The sequence below is a fragment of the Leptonychotes weddellii genome, chromosome 9 (assembly GCF_054177405.1).
Source record: "Leptonychotes weddellii isolate Sample4059 chromosome 9, ASM5417740v2, whole genome shotgun sequence".
NCBI classification, from domain to species: Eukaryota; Metazoa; Chordata; class Mammalia; order Carnivora; family Phocidae; genus Leptonychotes; species Leptonychotes weddellii.
In genome coordinates, this window is record NC_138377.1 from 513,302 (window position 1) to 529,784 (window position 16,483).

A 16,483-nucleotide genomic window follows, 5' to 3' on the forward strand; every position below is an offset into this window, starting at 1 on the left:
CCCCCCTCGGGCGGCTCAGGTACCTGGCGGAAAATTCATCAAAGTCCGACAGGAGGTCGCAGACGCGGAGGCCCGTGCGCGCAGCTTTGGAAGAGTAAGCCGGTCCGATCCCCTTCCTGGTGGTGCCGATACTGAAAGACAGGGGGCGGCTGTGAGCCGGGGGCCAGGCCCGGGGGCCTGTGAGGGGCCGGGGCGCTCAGCACCCGCAGACGCCTGCGTGCGCCCCTGTTATAAACAAGGGTTGGGCGCCTGGGGGGCTCAGTCGGTTGAGCGTCTGCCTTCGGCTCGGGTCGTGGTCCCGGGGTCCCGGGATCGAGCCCCGCATCGGGCTCCCTGCTCGGCGGGGAGTCTGCTCCTCTCTCTGACCCTACCCCCACTTGTGCTCTCTCTCTCTCAAATAAATAAAAAATAAAATCTTAAAAAAACAAAAACAAACAAACAAGCAAGGGTTGAGCTGGGAGGGGCCCTCCCCAGCAGTAGCACCTGCAGTCTGGGATGGCTATGAGAGCCCACGGGTCCCCTCCGCTGGCTGGCTGTCAGGGATCCGGGGGCTTGGGCCCCCGCCGGCAGTTCTGGGCCAGCTGAAACCCTGCCGTCATTCCATGCCTTGGCTCTGAGACATCCTGTCTGCACTGGGCCCCAGCTTCCCTCTGGCCGGGCACTGAGGATGCGCCTGTCCACGTCTGCCGGCTGCTGCCTCCTGGGGGCTGGGCGCGCCGGCCATGCCCACCCTGTGCCCACTGCCTGCCACTGCCCTAGCCCCAGGCTCGGTGAATGGCCTGCTCAGCATTGCCGCCTGGCATACTTGTGTGTGAGTGTGTGTGCAGAGTCTGAGTGTGCACACACGTGTGAGTGCATGCACACATGTGGGTGGCAAGTGAGCGTGTCACTTAATGGGGCAGGATGGCCACGGTTGCACCCTGTCCTCGCTTGGAGAACCAGTGCTCGGCACATTTTCATAAATATCTTTGGAGGACAAGGGAATGGCCGTGGGTGCTTAGTGGGGCAAGGGTTTGGGTGGCCCATGTATGTGGTCAGGCTGGGCTGGGCTGCCCGTGGTCGTGGCGGCTTCAAGGGGACCCCGTTCCCCTCTTGGCACACCCCAGAGCTCCCAGACTCAAAGGCCAGCGAGACAAGAGAAGCCCCTGGATATACTCACTTCTTGCCCTCCTGGGCCTGCCGTTGCACTTCCTGCAGCCCGTCGACCGCCTGGTGAAAATCAAACACTGCGCGGCCAGGTGAGTGTCCCCAAGCGAGAGACAGACACAGGGTTATGGGGCTCCCCTGTGCACGCCCGGGCTGCCCGGGACAGGTGGTCCAGTTTGAAAGGGGACACACTGGACTCTGCCTCTGCCCAGCACAGACTCAGACGTGCCCGGGAGTCCCTTCGGGCCTCCGTTTTCCCATCTGCAACTGGGGACTGTGATTCCGACCCACTGCCCACTTGGAATTTCATGGAGCTACGTGGGCTCAGCATGCCGGGGAGGAGGGCCACTGTGGGGTGGTGGTTCCCATGGCAGGTGGGTGGCACCGGCCCCGCACCCAGCCCGGGTGTGCTTACCGAGGTGGGCGCGGTCGGAGATGACAAGCCTCTTCTCCCAGTCCTTCAGACCTGAAGTCACGCGGCAGGCGGTCAGCCGTCACGGGCAAGGTGGCCAAGGCTGGGCAGCTGGCCCAGCCCCCACCCAGGGCAAGAGTCCACAAAGGTCACATGGGGTGTGCCCTCCCCTCGTGGCCTCTCTCCCTGCTGAGGGCCCTGGAATCTCACCCCCCACCTCTCCCTGCGGGGCCTCTGTCCTGGCGCTTCATGCCCAGGGTCAGTTTCCTGTTGGCTCTTCTCACTCCTGTCCTGAACTCGAGCCCTGAGGCTGAGGCCCGCTTCCTTCTCGGACCCCATCAGGGTCTTGGGGCTGCCACCTCTAGACAACCTTTCCAGGGGGGCAGCTGGCCCAGACACCCTGGCCGGTGGCCTCCATTGCTGCCTGCCCCCAGGAGCCCCCAGGAGCCCCTAGGAACCACATCCTTCCCTGTAGGTGGGGTCGGCCCAGTGGTCCCCATTCTCGGCCAGACATCCAGGTGTCCTGGGGAGCTTCATCAAATTCCAGGTCCCAGGGCCCCTTCCAGACTTCCTGAGTGGGACCCTCCAGATGCCACCTGTCCCCAGTGTCGTGAAAGCTCCCCATAAACACTGAGGCCCACAGCCAGACTTTGGGGCCTTGGGCTGCCCTGCTCTCCGCATCCCGAGTGCAGACCCAGCTTTCTGCACAGGCAGAGCGGGCAGGAGGTGGGTGGGGGACTGCTGGGCTGGGGAAACTGACCCCTCCCAAGAACCCACACGGGAGGCCCTGGCCACCACGCTGCTAGGAACTTGCCTGGGCCAGGGTGCGCGTGCGGGCACTCGGACCTACCTTTCTTCTCATTCTTTTCTGCTTCTTCAAACAAGCCGGGTAAGTGGACGACCACCCCATTGCCTGCAACACATCACAGGGGACTGAGTCGTGCAGCGGACACGGCGACTTACGTTGAAGGGAATTCTGACACCTGCTACAACATGGGCGGACCTTGAGGACACTATGCCGAGTGACACAGGCAGGTCACCAAAGGACAAACACCCTGTGTGATTCCACTCATAGGAGGTCCCTGGAGGAGTCAGATTCACAGGGACAGGAAGTAGAGGGGGGCGCCAGGGGCTGGGGAGGGGGCCGGGGTTAGTGTTCAAGGGGGACAGAGTTTCAGGTTGGGGAGATGGAAAGTTCTGGAGACGGACAGTGGGGGTGGGTGTGCAACAGCGTGAATGTGCTTCATGCCACCGGGCTCTATGCCTAGAAATGGCAAAGATGGAAAATTTCTGTTGTGCATACTCACGACAGTGGAAGAAATGGCCCAAAACCAAACCAAAGCCATGGGGAGCGTGCGCAGAGCCCGCGAGCAGAGGAGAGCTCGCGGAGGCCGCGGTGGCAGGGCTGCCGGCAAATGGCAGAGGGGACTTCTTGGAGTGAGGACGGTGCTCCAGAGCTGAATTGTGTTGAATATCATGGCACATAAATTATACCGCAGTTAAGCTGGTACAGTCTATGTGAATGGCGTGAAAATGGGAAAGCGGGAGACACGCAGCCCCCGACCCTTCCCCGGCCCCGGGCAGGGCCTCTGGGGACCCGGGCCCTCCCTATCCATACAACACTGAGGCTGAGGCCCAGAGAAGGAAGGTGACCCGCCCCAGGTCACACAGCATGTTAGTGTGGGGTCCAGGCTGAAGCGAAATGCGAGCCCTTTTCTCTTAGACCGAAGGCGGCTGGGCCAGGCCACCTGCTGTCTTCCCAGGAGGAGCCCCCCTGGCCCCGGTCCCCCCCAGGGCTGCCGGTGGCACAAGCTCGGCCGAGGGAGACAGGACATGGGTCCAGATGGGAGTGGCTCAGACTGTGCAAGCCACACCGAGTACAAAAGGTCACCTAAATGCCAGGGCGTCCTGAAATGACCACGTGGCAGGGTCCCCGGGAATGTCGCGAGCCAAGGGGCAGCTGTGTGAGTTCTGGCACGTTCGCCCCCGGCTGAGCACGCTGCCGGCCGGCCTGGCCGAGCTGACTCCCACGATGCTCCCCGGGGACCACCCAGCCTGGGCTCCAGCTGCTGGCCCTGACCCACCCCGGCTCCTCAGACGCCGGGCGGAGACCTCTCATCAAGCGGGCCTCCCTGGCCTCGTTTCCCACCAGGTGGGGCCCAGGGCCCAGCGGACGAGGCTGGGCCTGGAGAAGGCTGCAGCAGAGCCCCACCCCGGGCCCCCACCCCGGGTGAACCGCGGGAGGTCACCGTGCTGTCCTCGCCCACTGCAGCGGCCCCGGTGTGTCCTCCTGCACAGTCCGACCGCACACGGCCCCTCAGCGACACTTGCCTCCCGTCGCCCAGCCCTGTGCCCTCACTGGGCACACCCACGCTTCGCAACCAGGGAGGGGCGGGGGCAGATAAGCCACGAGGGTGGTCTTGCTGAGTCGTGCAAGGAGCCCCACGAATAGTCCTGCACGCCGCGGGAGGGCGTCAGGCCGCCTGGCTGGGGCGGGGCGGGGCGGCTCTGGGCAGGGAGGCTCAGGCTGAGCCGAGGGCAGGACAGGAGGTCAGGCCTGGAGGCCAGGAGGGAGGGAGGGGCAGAGAGAGAGAGAGAGGCAGACACAGCGAGAGAGACAGAGAGAGCAAGAGACCCACAGTCCTAGAGGCCGGGCGTCCCCGGAAGGGCAGGGCGTGCTGTGGGAAGGGGGAGGCCGGGGAGCCCGCAGGCTGGGCTTCCACCCATGCAGCGGAGTCCGGCCCCTGCCCGTGTGCGCACACGCACACGCACACGCACACGCACACCTGCACGTACTCATGCCCACACACGTTCACTCCCTCACACGCAAACAGGCTTGCACACACCGCTCCGCGGGGCTCCCCGCCCTCTCTCCCTCCCGCCCAGGCTGGCGGCTCCCAGGACAGGCTCCCAGACCAGGCCCGTGGGCCAGCCTGGCTCTCCTGTCGGGTCCAGGCCCACCTGCAGGGGGGCCCTGGGCTGGATGACACATGCGGGACCCCCGGCTGCTGGCACTCACCGATGAAGGACACGGCCTTGGTGTTGATGATGCCGCTGGGCAGTAGGTGGAAGTCATACTCCCTGCCGTCCACCACCACGGTGTGGCCAGCGTTGTTGCCCCCCTAGGAACAGAAGCCCGCTGAGTGTGCAGGAGCTGCAGGGCTTGGACCTGCCCTGGGAGGGCCTGTGCAGCCTCACTGTGGACCAGCTCCAAACACAGGTGGCTTAGGGCGGTGGTTCTGTCCCCCAGGGTGCACAAGATGCTGTCCACGCTTGGACTTGGGGCCTCTGGTGCCGCGGTTGGCTCTGAGGCGTGCCTGGGGTGCTCCGGGCTAGTGACCCAGGCCATGGATGAGGTGCAGGGCCCTGACCAGCGGACTGGCTTGGAGGGGGCCTGGCCCTGGCTGGTCCCACCCTCCCCACACCTGCACCCGGCCCTGGACCATCTCTCGTGGGCACAGGCCGACGCCCCACGGAGGCTGGCTTGGCAGAGGCCCCGCCTATGAGCCCCTCTGGAGGTCCGTCCTCTGATGAAGGAATGAGGGGGCCAACTTCTCCTAGAAGCACAAACCCAGGCCCCCACAACCCAAGCTCCGTGGTGGCGGGGGTGGGGCTAGGCAACACTGTCATCTGGGGCGGGGGGAGGGACAGGTGTAGTCACTGGCCAGTGGGACCAGCGCCCCTCGCCCCCTGAGCAGGGACTGCTCCCTTTGGGCCTGTGCCTCCCATCTAAGAATAAAAAGGAAAACACGGTTCTGAGTCTAGCCCTGTCCTGGGGGATACCTGGGTGACAGGGTCCTTTCTTTTTGGAACTGCTGCTGATGGTGGGCTGGGGCTGGCTGAGGGGGTTGAGGGGAGCCCAAGGAGAGCCAGCCCCAGGAGGGATGCCCATTCTGCTGTTCCCATGAGCAGAGGGCACTGTGGGCCCCCAGGGTGTGTGGCACCGGACCCTCGGGGCTGCCCCCGGGTGGGGAAGCATGCTGGCCGGTGCCCGGTGCTCTGGGCCCAGCCCAGCCCCTCCTTCCTGCCCTAAGCTCCCGCAGAAACACTGGCTTATCCACAGGGCCTCTCCACGGACAAGGCCCACTCCCTACCACACCCCACTGTCCTCCTGCCTCGAAGAGGGGGGCGCTGGGCGGCTGGCTCTTAGCGGCCTCAGTCTTGCCCACCCCAGGCAGGGCTGAATGACGGTGGCCTCCTCCCCCCTCCTCCTCACCGGGAGCACCTGTTCCTCACAGAGCATCTGGATGAGATTTATATCTCCTGGCTCCTCCACCCAAACAGCCCAGGCAGGGGGTGGCAGGGCGCCCGGGGACAGCGAGGGGCGGACACCAGAGACGCCAGGCCAAGGGCTTTCCCTCCTGGACCTCACATCATGCATCGGTAAATTAAGTAGTGGGGCCCTCCCCTAACGCATCTCCCTGACTTCCACAACACCCCTTCACCCCGGGCTCAGCCCCGTGAGCTCTACCAGCTGCCCAGGATGTTCCTGCCAGAAGCCGGGTCCACGGAGGGCCCCAGACGGCCGAGCACTGAGTGTCCGGGGTGCATGTGGAAGGTCCGTGTGGGGCTGCTCCCACCACCTCCGACACGGCGTGGAGGATGTCTCTGACAGACTCCCGGGGCCACCGCAGTCCAGGTGTGCACCCCATGGCCCTGCTGCACGACGGTGCCATGTCCCTGGGCTTCCCCGTGGCCAGTGGGGGCCGAGCTGCCCTGGGACTCCCAGGTCGTTGGCTGTGGGAACTGACCGCAGCCTCTGAGGGAACGATGGTGGAAACGGATGGGCTGCCCTGTGGGGAGCAGACGGGAAGGACAAAGGGGGCGCTGGGGGCCTGGGAGCCTAGGGGGCCGCCCCACGAGCAAAGGTGGACAGGCAGCACCAGGCCTCGGGGGCTCAGGACGGAGATGGTAGTGGGAGGTGAGCGGGCTGGGCTGCCACGGAGAGGAGGCTTGGGGAAGGGACCCCAGAGGGGCTGCCGGAGGGAAGGGAAAGACAGCAGACGCTGATGGAGTGGGGCAGACGGGGTGGAGGGGAGGCAGTGGGCTCAGCCTCAGAGGCAGACCCCCGCCCCCGGCCCTGCTCTCCCAGCGCCCAGTGCCAAGGTCAGCTGGCCCAAGGACACACACACAGACCAGAAGCACTGTTGAGCACACCCCCACCTCTGTTTGGGGTAAACACGGGCACCAGGAACAGGCACAGGCCATCGCGGGCCAGTGGGCATCAGATGACCCCGGCCAGCTGAAGGGCCCAGGCCTCAGACCACAGTCCACTCACAGGGGCACGAGCCTGCCCCAGGATGCCGAGCCCAGGGCCTGCTGACCTGCAGGGTGCACCTCCCAGCAGCTCTGCCGAGGTCCAGGGTGACTGTCCCAGAGAGACCCTGGTCTGTCCCCCCACCCGGGTGGCATGCGGGCAGGTGGCGAGGTGGGGGCAGGAACACCCCACTGCCCTCCTTAGGCTTTAGCCCAATTGCCAGCTGCCAGCTGCAGGCCCAAGGAGGGCCGGGCCAGGGGGCCGTCGGGCTGGGGGGTGCAGCTCCAGCCCCGTTTGGAAAACCACGTGGAGGGAGGAGCTTGTCCAGGGCCCCAGTGAGGGACGGTGCGAATGTCCGGCCCAGCCTGGCCACCTTTGCCTCTTGGGCGGCTCTCAGCCTCCCTGTCCTAGGGGGGCAGGTTCTGGAGGTTCCATGCTCTGTGCCCTGGGAGAGTGAGCGAGGACTGTCCCAGACCTCAGGTTCGCTGTCTGCCCCACAGCTCCCTGGAGCTGGCCTCCCCCTACCTTTGTGCCCCTGGGGACAGGCCAAGTCAGGCGGGAGCTGGGCACAGAGGCAGGGCTTGGTGTGGCCCCTCAGGGGCTCTGCCTGCCTCCAGGTCCTCCCTCTGCAGTGGAGCCTCGGGTCCGGCCCAGCTCTGGACCCACCACGGACCCTGAAGCCACTCCCACCACTCCTGCCCGAACCTCATGGACGCCCCAGCCAGCTGCCTCCCCGGAGGCAGGGATCTAAGAAACGGGGTTCTCTCACTCCTGGACAGAGGAAGAGGACCACGGCCAAGGCTGGCCCACTCAGGAGCCTGGCCAGCTCTGATCCTTCCTGTCCCTGCAGGAGTCCAGCGGGGCCCAGGCCCAGCAGGGAGATACACACATGGCCTGTTGCCGGAGTGTGAGCGGTGGCCGTGGGCCACAGTGCAGACCGTCTCCCCGGTCCCCACCCGGCACCTAGAGAGCGTGGCCTCAGCCACCCTCCTTGGCACCTCGAGGCTGTGGGCCCTGAGAGCCAGCTCTGATGCCCCACTGGGGCCCAAAACCTGGGGGACAGAGAGCCTGTGAGAGCCATCTTCCTGCCCCTCTCCCCCGTGCCGCCCTCTGCGGAGCCCCTGAATCTCCCACAGCGCGTCTCCTGGGGGCCGTCCCGGGCTGAGGGACCTGCTCCGGCAGCAGCCCAGGGCAGGCAGCTGGGCCCTGTGAAGGCCAGGCCTTCGGTCCCCAAGTGTGGTCTGGCACCTGCCGGCGCAGGCCTCGGGACGATGACGGGTGGGCTCAGCTGGCTCAGAGGGTCTCCATTCGCCGGTCAGGGGCTTCCACCTCCTTGGAGCCAACCGGGTGGGGCGCGGTGGGCTGCGAGTGTGCATTGGGGGCAGCGCAAGGGGCTCAGGGATGCCCCTGGGGCGCCCACCCCCGCTCCCCCAGAGCTGCGGCCATCCCCCTGCCAGGCCCTCTCCACACGTACGCGGCTCCGCGAGGCTCCCTGGTGGAGCACATTCTGCATGCCTTGTCTCCCATGCTGGCCAACATCCGCCCCGCTCCTGCCCTCCTCTACCGGCCCTCATCCCCAGCACCCTGCTGTCGTCCTCCGCTGACCTCTGACCTGCCAGGGCCCCCCCATTCTCTTTGGACCCCCAAGGACACGGGTCTCCATGCTGTTCTGGACGGCTCCTTTGGCCACAGTGCCCCCTCGGCCCTGGTCCCTGGGGGGCACCAGCCTGGCTGTCTGTCCTGGGATGCAGCACTGCCCCCCCCTCAGCTTTGAGGGGCCCCAGGCCTGTGAGCTCCAGACTCTCCCCAACATTCCTGATCTTGTTTCTCTGACAGCCCCACCCCCCACCCCTGCAGCCACAGAGCCTGCTGACCTCCCCCGTCTGGCTCACTGGGAGAGGGACCTGCTCGGGACCAGCTCATCTGCCCGCGTCCATCCCCAGCCCTGGTCTGAGTGCCGGGCACGCGGACAAAAGGAGCAGGGAGGTGAGCAGGGGAGGGGGGCAGCTTCTCAGAGGCAGTGGAAAGGTTCCTGGCCAGCCCTGGGTGCTGTGGGGTCCGGCTGAGTCTGGGTCCTGGGCGACACACAGCAAGGGGCCTGCTCTCAGGGTGGAGACACTGGTGACCCACGCCCCGCCTGTCGGTGGGGAGACCTGCAGTCCACCCACCTATGCGGTGCTTTACCTCATCTACTGTCTGCCCCATTCACTCGTTCAACCCCAACCACAGCTGCCCTCCGCTCGGAGGGCACTGGGGCAGGAGGGAGAGCTCAGGGGCTCCAGGTGGGTATGCAGGGTCAGCTGCCCAGGGCAGACGCTCCCACGGCCACAAAGGGCTGTGTGAGCTGGGGAGGCCCCTCCTCTCGAGCCGCCGCTGGGTGACCACTGCCATCAGAGGACATGGCCCCGGCTGGACACGGCCCCCCCCAGATGGGGTGATTGCATGGAGACTGTGGTGGAAACCGAAAGAAACACAGCACCCTTGTACTGAGCACAGTCACGCATGGAGCCCCAGGACCATTCACACTGCAGTTGCAAAGGAGGGAATTCTAAACTCCGACCTCGGCAGTCCTGGGCAGCCCCAGAGCCTCCTGGCCAAAGTAACTTCGGAAACAGAGGAAGGGTGGGCGTGAGCAGCAGGCTACACGGGACTGGAGCCGACTCCGGGCTGGGGAGAGGGTCGAGGGAAGGATGCTGGCAGATGCAGAAGGACAGAGCCCAGTGGAGGTGTGTGGACTCCGAAGACAGGGTGGGCAGACCTCACAGCCCGATTGTCTGTGCAAAGTCACCACAGAGAACAGGGTTGTCAGCACCCCTGGAGGCCAGCAGTGGTGCCCAGGGGCGCGGTGACACGGCCCAGAGGGAGCCTGCACCGCAGTGAGCAACGGGGGCCTTCCCGGCCAAGCCCTGACCCCAGGCGCCCCAGAGCAGCCCCCACACACCCAGAGCGCTGGGGGTAGACAAAGGGCGGCTGGGGGTGCCATGGGACCGGCAGGGGAGGGTGGACCATGCGGGGTCGGTTCAGTGAGAAGGGGAGGCTGCCCCCCCCAAACAGCACAGAAAACAGCAGGAGGGACCCAAGCCCGAGACCCTGGACCGTCGGGAAGGCGGCGGGGGAGTCCTGGGGTGCTGACCACAGGCCCCACATGACTGATGGGAAAGAAACCAGGACAGCTGTGGGGGTGCAGGTGGGCCTGGCCCCAGACCACGGAGGGCCACAAAGGGCTTCAGAGGGGTGCCGAATGGGAGGAGGGGTGGGGGGGTCAGCAGAGGCAGAGTGGAGCCCAGCAGCTGTGGGGCATGCAGCTGCCACTCAGGACGGCCCGGGCCCGAGCGACAGGCCAGGTGACCCTTCTGGTCACTGGGGCTGGCCGGCTTCAGCCTTTCCAGGCAGCCACCCAGGCGGGACTCCTGCCCACTGCACGTGCCCCGCTGCCCGCTTCCTGGGGCGCCTTGCTCCCATGTGCTGCCCGGCTCCTGGGGTCAGGGCTGGGTTTGGCTCTGGGCACCGCGGCTGTGACTTGGAGCGTCATGCACACACACTCTAGGTAAGAGGCAGCCTTCCCTAGGGCCAGCGCGGGGCCCTCACTATGCACCCCGACACCCCGTCCTGGCTCGAGGGATGTGTGGCACACGTGAGGGCCCACATATGCTGCTTCTTCTCATTCCTCAACTTTTCTGGGCCTCAGTTTCCCTGCTTCACCACTGTCGGGAGGCTGGAGAAGGCGGCCCACGATTATCCCCACCGTGAGGTCAGCCGGGGCTCCTGCAGGCGGAGACACATCTGATCTCAGTCTGACAAGTCACCTAGGGGCGAAGGTGCCCAGTGGGCCCCCAGGTCAGGTGATGAGGCTCCAGCCTGCTCTGTGCTTGGCCAGTCTGTCCTGCTGACCCAGGTGGCAGAGCAGGGAGGCCCCACTCCAGAATCATTCTGTGGCCAGGAGGGCCTGCAAAGCCCGCCCAGGCTCTTCAGAAGGGAGACGGGCCACAGACAGACCTGTGAGGCTCACTGGAGCCAGCAGGGTACATGGAGAGTGCTGGCACTGTGTGCCCGGCTGCGGGGGGGCAAAGGCCCCCAGCCCATGAAGCAGGGTGCCCGGAGACCGCCTCTGGCACTGGGGGCTGTCCGGCCAGGAGTGGGCTTGCTCGCCTGGCTAAGGGCAGAGGGGGTGGGAGGTCTCCCACGATGCCAGGAAGCTCCTTCCAGGAATCCACTGTCTGCATCGGAGAGGAGTGGCCCAGATAGCGGCTGGGTGTTCCCTGAGCCAAGCGTTGGGCTCATTTCCTTCTCCGGGGCGGGGGTGTGTGTGCCCCGGCCCTAGCCCTCCGGGCAGGAGCTGGGAAATGAGGCCACAGACCAGACAGGGAACTCAGGGGGTGCCCCTTCCCCATCTGGGGCAGCGTTCCTGGGCATGGCTCCAAACCCCAGCACAGCCAAAGCATGCACCCTAAAGCTGTCCCCTCTGTGCCCGGGGCTCTAAGTCGGCCCAGCAGCAGGCGTGGCTCTCAGCCCCGGCACAGGGGCGTGGCTCCGCGGGAGCAGCACCAAGGACAGCCCACAGCTGGCAGTGGCCACCCTGGGCCCTTGGGGACACAGCCTGTGTCTGGCCTCCCCGGTGGCACCGCCAGCCGCTGGGTCACCCTGGCCAGCCATCCGTGGCCCCTCCCTCTCCCCCCACCCCAGTCCGGCCGGGGACCCTCCTTGTCCCTGGCCTGTCTTCCTTCAGGTCCTGGCCCACTGTCCTGCCCTAGCCTCTGCGTCCTCTTGGCTGGCCCCCCAGGGCCACCCCGTGGCCAGCCCTGTGCCAGACCCCGACAGCCAGGAGCTGGGGGCCCCAGCCACCCCACCCCCACACCGGAGGGCCCAGTGTCACACCCGTGGCGCACCCCCCACCCCCGCCCTGAAGATCGGGTGTCCCCAACTCAGCTAAGGTATTTATAGCTCCTCCCTGGCCCGCTGCCTGGAGGGGTGGGGCTGGGTGGGGAAGGTGGTCCCCGGGGAGGGAGCGGGGGAGGGGAGAGTGTGCTTGCAGAGGGGTCGGTGGCCGTGGGGTGGGGGGAGGGAGTCCAGGAAGGGGAGCTATCCAAGAGGCGTGTCCAGCTCAGGGCGCGGGAGAACAGGGAGGTCAGGGCCCCTGGGTGCAAGGGGAGGAGGGGGCTTGCTGGGTGGGTGGGGGGCCCCGCACCTGGCAGCGGCTGATGATGTCGGCGTCCGTGGCCAGCAGGTCCACCACCTTGCCTTTGCCCTCGTCCCCCCACTGCGCGCCCAGCACCACGGTCACCCGGGAGCCCGTGGCCGCCGCCTCCTGCTGCAGCCGTCCCCGCTTGACGCCGCCCGGGCCGGGGGGCCGGTCGTTGGAGGCGCGAGTCCCCGACATGTTGGTCTGGTCACTCCTCTGCTGTGCTGGGCCACGGGACAGCCCTGTCGCCGCCGCCACTAAAAGAAGCCGGCCCAAGGCAGGGGGGCGGGCTGGGGGCGGGCCCGGCGGGCGCAGTGGCCCTCTGGGTGACCTCCGCTGCCGGGTCCCGCCCCCGCCAGCCCAGCCCCCACCGGGAAGCCGAGCTGGGCCCCGGGCACCTACCTCTGGGGGTGGGGGCACAGGGACAGCCGGTGAGCCGCGCCAGCCAGGTTTCTCCCTCGGGAACCCTAATGGGGACCCCTGTGCTGCCCCACTCCAGGCCCAGCACCCCAGGGTTTTAGAAACTTGGGGGGCCCTCTTCAGGGTGGGAGAGGGGGCCATGTCTTCACACTCCACCTGGAGGGTCTGCATCCTTGGGGCTTTGGGGCGGGCACGGGCCCTGAGGCGAACCTCGGTCCAGGGCCCACGCGCGTGCTCTGCTAGCCAAGGAGAGAGAGGACAGTGTGCCCCCTCCCCCAGCGCCCCCACCCATACTCTCAGGGGCTCAGTGTCCAGCACAGGACAGGGAGTGGCGGGACCAACGTGCCTGCCTGGAGCGGCTCGCAGGTTCCACCAGGCGGCACAGCCTTTGGTCTGCAGGACCCTAGAATCCAGGGGGACAGGACGCCTGATGGCCGGCCACCTGGCCAGCAGAGAAGCAGCCGGGGATGCTCACCAGCCCCGCACAACCAGGGTCCCCAAGAGGCCCCACAGCAGATTCCTTTCCTGGCCTGCCTCTGGAGGGACAGGGCTTCCAGAGAGGATTTGCAACAGTCTGCGGGGCTCCCGTCTGGCCCACCCGGGTCCCCCGACGTCCCACGTGGACTCGGGTGTGGACATGGCTAGCCCCACTGGGAGAAGGGGCGAGGGATGGACCCCTGGGGGCAGGCGTGCGCTATGGGCCCCTCCCTCCAGGGCCAGGAGCCCCTGTCCCCTCTCTGGTGGGAGGAGTGTCTCAGTACAGAGGGACCTGGAGCCCAGCAATTAGCCTGTGGCCAGGGCTCAGAGAGCCGCTGGGCTCCTTGGGCTCCCACAGGGAGACCAGAAGTTCCCATGGAGGAGGAGAGTAGTCACACAAAGGTCACTCATGGAGAGTCCCAGCAGAGGACGGCTCTGCCAGCCCGCCCTCCTTGGTCCTCTCCTCCTGTTCCCTTCCTACATTCCTTGGGCTCCTGCTGGGACCCTGGCTCTGACCCCTCTGGGTCCCGGACCCTCCTCTCTCACATGGGGACCCCACCAGTTCCTTTCTCCCGGCATCGCCGTGGGGCAAGCACCATGCAGGGGTAAGTGGGGTGTGAGGGGCAGGCTTTGTGTCCTTGGCCTTCCTGGGGGACAGCAGCAACCCCCGCTCCCCCCACCCCCCACTGCCAGCCCGTGGGAAGTGGCTGAAAGGGGCAGGAGGGCCTGAGACTCTGGGCTCTGAATGTTTCGAAGGCAGGCCAGGGCGAGCAGGCCCTGGGTGGCCGGCTGTGGCCTGGGTGTTTCTGGGAGTGAGGCGGTGGGAGTGGAGCTGGAGCAGAGGCTGGCTGTGTAACAAGGAAAAGGCGGGCTGGTGGCAGAAGGGAGCAAGCAGGCGGGAAGGGTTTGCTGAGCGGCTGGAATGCCCACTGGAGCCGCGGAGGGGAGGGACATGTGCCGGAGTCCCGTCAGACGGGGTGCTTCCCTCTGCGGAAGGGGGGTGCTGGCTGGGGGCCCTTCCTGGGGGAGACTGGGGCTAAGGGGGCCACCATGGGGGTTCACACGGGATCTGCAGGGCCGGACGCTGGCCGGCAGGGGCACCAACTCCCCCAAGCCCAGGTCTATAAATAGCTGGCGGGCCTGGGGGGGAGTCAGGCTTTTCTATAAACAGCCCTGTCCCGGCCCGGCAGCTGGGTCCGGCCTGTCACACGGCCTCTCCTGAATTAGAACACGTCCCCCCTGCGGCGGCCTGTGCACCGTGGGCCTGTCACCGGGGTAGGGGGGCTCACGGTGGGAGCGGGTGGGCTCAGCCAGCTGGGGCTTCCACCCTGGGCCACAGCGCCCCGCGGACCACCTCACACGCGGTGGGTCCGGACGCAGAGCCCTCAGACGTCTGCACAGGGGCTCACATCCTTGAGTGCAACACGGGGCCACCACTTTGGAAGACACCTCGCAGTTTCCTACACAGTTACCGAGCCGGCCTGTGAGAAACCAAAACCCACGTCCACACGCAGACCGGCCTGCGGATATTCGCAGCAGCTTCCCACGGAAACCCCCCGGCGGCGTCCACGCCGTGAGGCAGGGCGAGGCCCACCCAGACGGCGAATCCCACTCTGCCACAAAAAGGAGTGGAGTCCCGACACACGCTACAACATGGTCAATCTCGAGAACACGCTACGTAGGAGAAGCCGGCCACGAAAGGCCACGTAGCGGGACTCCATTTATAGGAAACGTCCACAGAAAGCAAATCTATGGAGAGAGAAAGCAGATTTGGGGGCTGGGGGAGGCAGCATGGGGAGTGGCTGCTAAGGGAACTTCGGGGGGATGATGGAATATTCTAGAACTGGATCACGGTGCTTGAAGGCCTTGTAAATCCGCTGAAGACTCAGCGGGTGAGATTTCTGCATGGACGTTCTGGGCTCCCCTCGCCCCCACTCTGGGGTCTGTCTGGCACCTGCTCTGCTCCGGTCCTGGGGGTGTTTTGGGAGCAGGCAGGCCCGCGTCCGCACAGCCGCTGGGAGAGGTCACCGCACGTTTGCCCGCTGCTCCTAAACGCCACACCGCCGCTCCCGGGGCCAGCTCTTTTCTTCTTTATTGGTCTGAGCCTCTCAGACGCCAGCCTCGGGAGCACACACCTGGGGCAGGGGTGGGGTAGGGGGAGCTGGCAGCCGCCAGGCCTGGGTCCTCGGCCTCCTCTCAGCCCAGCGCGGGGAGAGCCCGGTCCCTCTGGAGGAGGCAGCGGTAGGGAGAGTCATTCTGGCGACAAGGTGGCCAGGCCCCGGCCGTGGCAGCCAGGGCTGGGTGTACCGGGAGGGGGGCCAGCCCCAGGGGAGGCGCCCTCCGTTTGCTGGGTGGGGGGACCATGGCCTGTTCGTGGTGATGCTGGCCAGCCTGCCCCTACCCCAGGCCCTAGGGTCCTCCCCCCGCCACCTATGCCCAACTTAGCTACCCCAGAAGAGCAGAGATGCAGAAACAATCCTATTTCAGTTAAAATCCACTCAGTTCCAGCCCAGCCAAACCAGTTGAGAGGCAGAGCTGGGAGCAGGGGCCCGGGGCTGGGTAAGGAGGCAGCGGGCAGGGGTGTGGGGGCTCCAGCTCTGCCCGGCTCCCGTGGCTTTGTGGGGAGAGGTCTGCGAGGGCCTGTCTCTAGAAGCATCTGGGTGCCAGGTGGCTGGAGGGCAGGGCGCAAGCTGAGAGGCGCCCTGGGGACACAGGCACCGCCCACGTGCCCGTGGGGGTGCTGTGGAGCATGCAGGTGCAGGCGTGGGCATTGGCATTCAGAAAGCAGACCACAGAGGGCTGGGGGCGTGCAGGCTGGCCAGGAGGGGGCCGGGGGGCCGGGCCCTGGTGCCTGCTGGGGTCTCGGCCACAGTGCCCCCAAGCAGCTCCGGGAGGCCCACCTCCCTGGAGGGTAAGGCACAGAGTTTTGGTTTCTCAGGGGCCCAGTTCCAGCCTGGCCCTGGAGGAGCCCCACTCAGCAGCATGTCCAGGGGCCCGCTGCTGTGCGGGGGCCGGCCGCGGGCACGCTCACTTGGCTTTGGGCTTAAGGCTGAGGCCTGTGGGGAGCGAGAGGAAATGGCATCGTTAGGAGCAGACTTGCTGGGGACAGTGCCAAGGTGCCTGCTTCCAGGTCCCCAGGCTCCTGTGGTCCCGTCACCATGGCCTGGTGCCCTGGCGGTGTCTCCCCGGGTCCACGCTGACCCTAGGCCCTTGCTCTTGAGCAGCAAGACTCTTCCAGGTGGAAGGTGCTGGGATGACCCCCAGCCAGCTGGCTCTCGTCCACCTGGATCTCTGGGCCTGCCCCACCCCTCAGGCCCTGCTCTCCTCCCTCCCCACAGGACCTGCTCTCCCTCCAGCCCCCAGGCTCTACTCTCTCCCCCTCTGCCCTGCTCTCCACCCCGCCTGCCCCCCCTGCTCTCCCCCACCCCCCCAAGGCCCTGCTCTCCCCCACTCCCTCCCCCCACCCCATTCTCCCTCACCTGGCTCAAGCCCTGCTCTCCCCCACCAGGCCCTACTCTCTCCCCTCATCCCCCCTTTCTCCGAGGCCCCCAGGCCCTGCTCTCTCCTGCCCCCTCCCCAGGCCTGCCACCCC

General features: G+C 66.6%; 2 protein-coding genes across 4 annotated transcripts in view; both read right to left on the bottom strand.

The window, feature by feature from the left end:
* Positions 1-12,259, bottom strand: part of ADSS1 (adenylosuccinate synthase 1) — a 17,572-nt gene extending 5,313 nt beyond the window's left edge. The window contains exons 1-6 of the mRNA XM_081829726.1: positions 12,001-12,259; positions 4,578-4,680; positions 2,409-2,471; positions 1,562-1,612; positions 1,160-1,226; positions 8-131 (exon numbers count right to left, since the gene is read on the bottom strand). Coding sequence (XP_081685852.1) covers positions 8-131; positions 1,160-1,226; positions 1,562-1,612; positions 2,409-2,471; positions 4,578-4,680; positions 12,001-12,192 — 600 coding nt within the window. The 5' untranslated portion in view covers positions 12,193-12,259. The remainder of the gene's footprint in view (positions 1-7; positions 132-1,159; positions 1,227-1,561; positions 1,613-2,408; positions 2,472-4,577; positions 4,681-12,000) is intronic.
* Positions 12,260-14,548: 2,289 nt separating this feature from the next.
* The window catches only part of INF2 (inverted formin 2), a 25,001-nt gene continuing 23,066 nt past the window's right edge, over positions 14,549-16,483 (bottom strand). For all 3 annotated transcript variants that reach the window (XM_081829806.1, XM_081829807.1, XM_031033582.2), the window contains one exon: positions 14,549-15,947. Coding sequence is in view for 1 of the 3 variants with exons in the window: in XM_031033582.2 (XP_030889442.2) it covers positions 15,919-15,947 (29 nt within the window). In the remaining 2 variants the exon portion in view is untranslated. The remainder of the gene's footprint in view (positions 15,948-16,483) is intronic.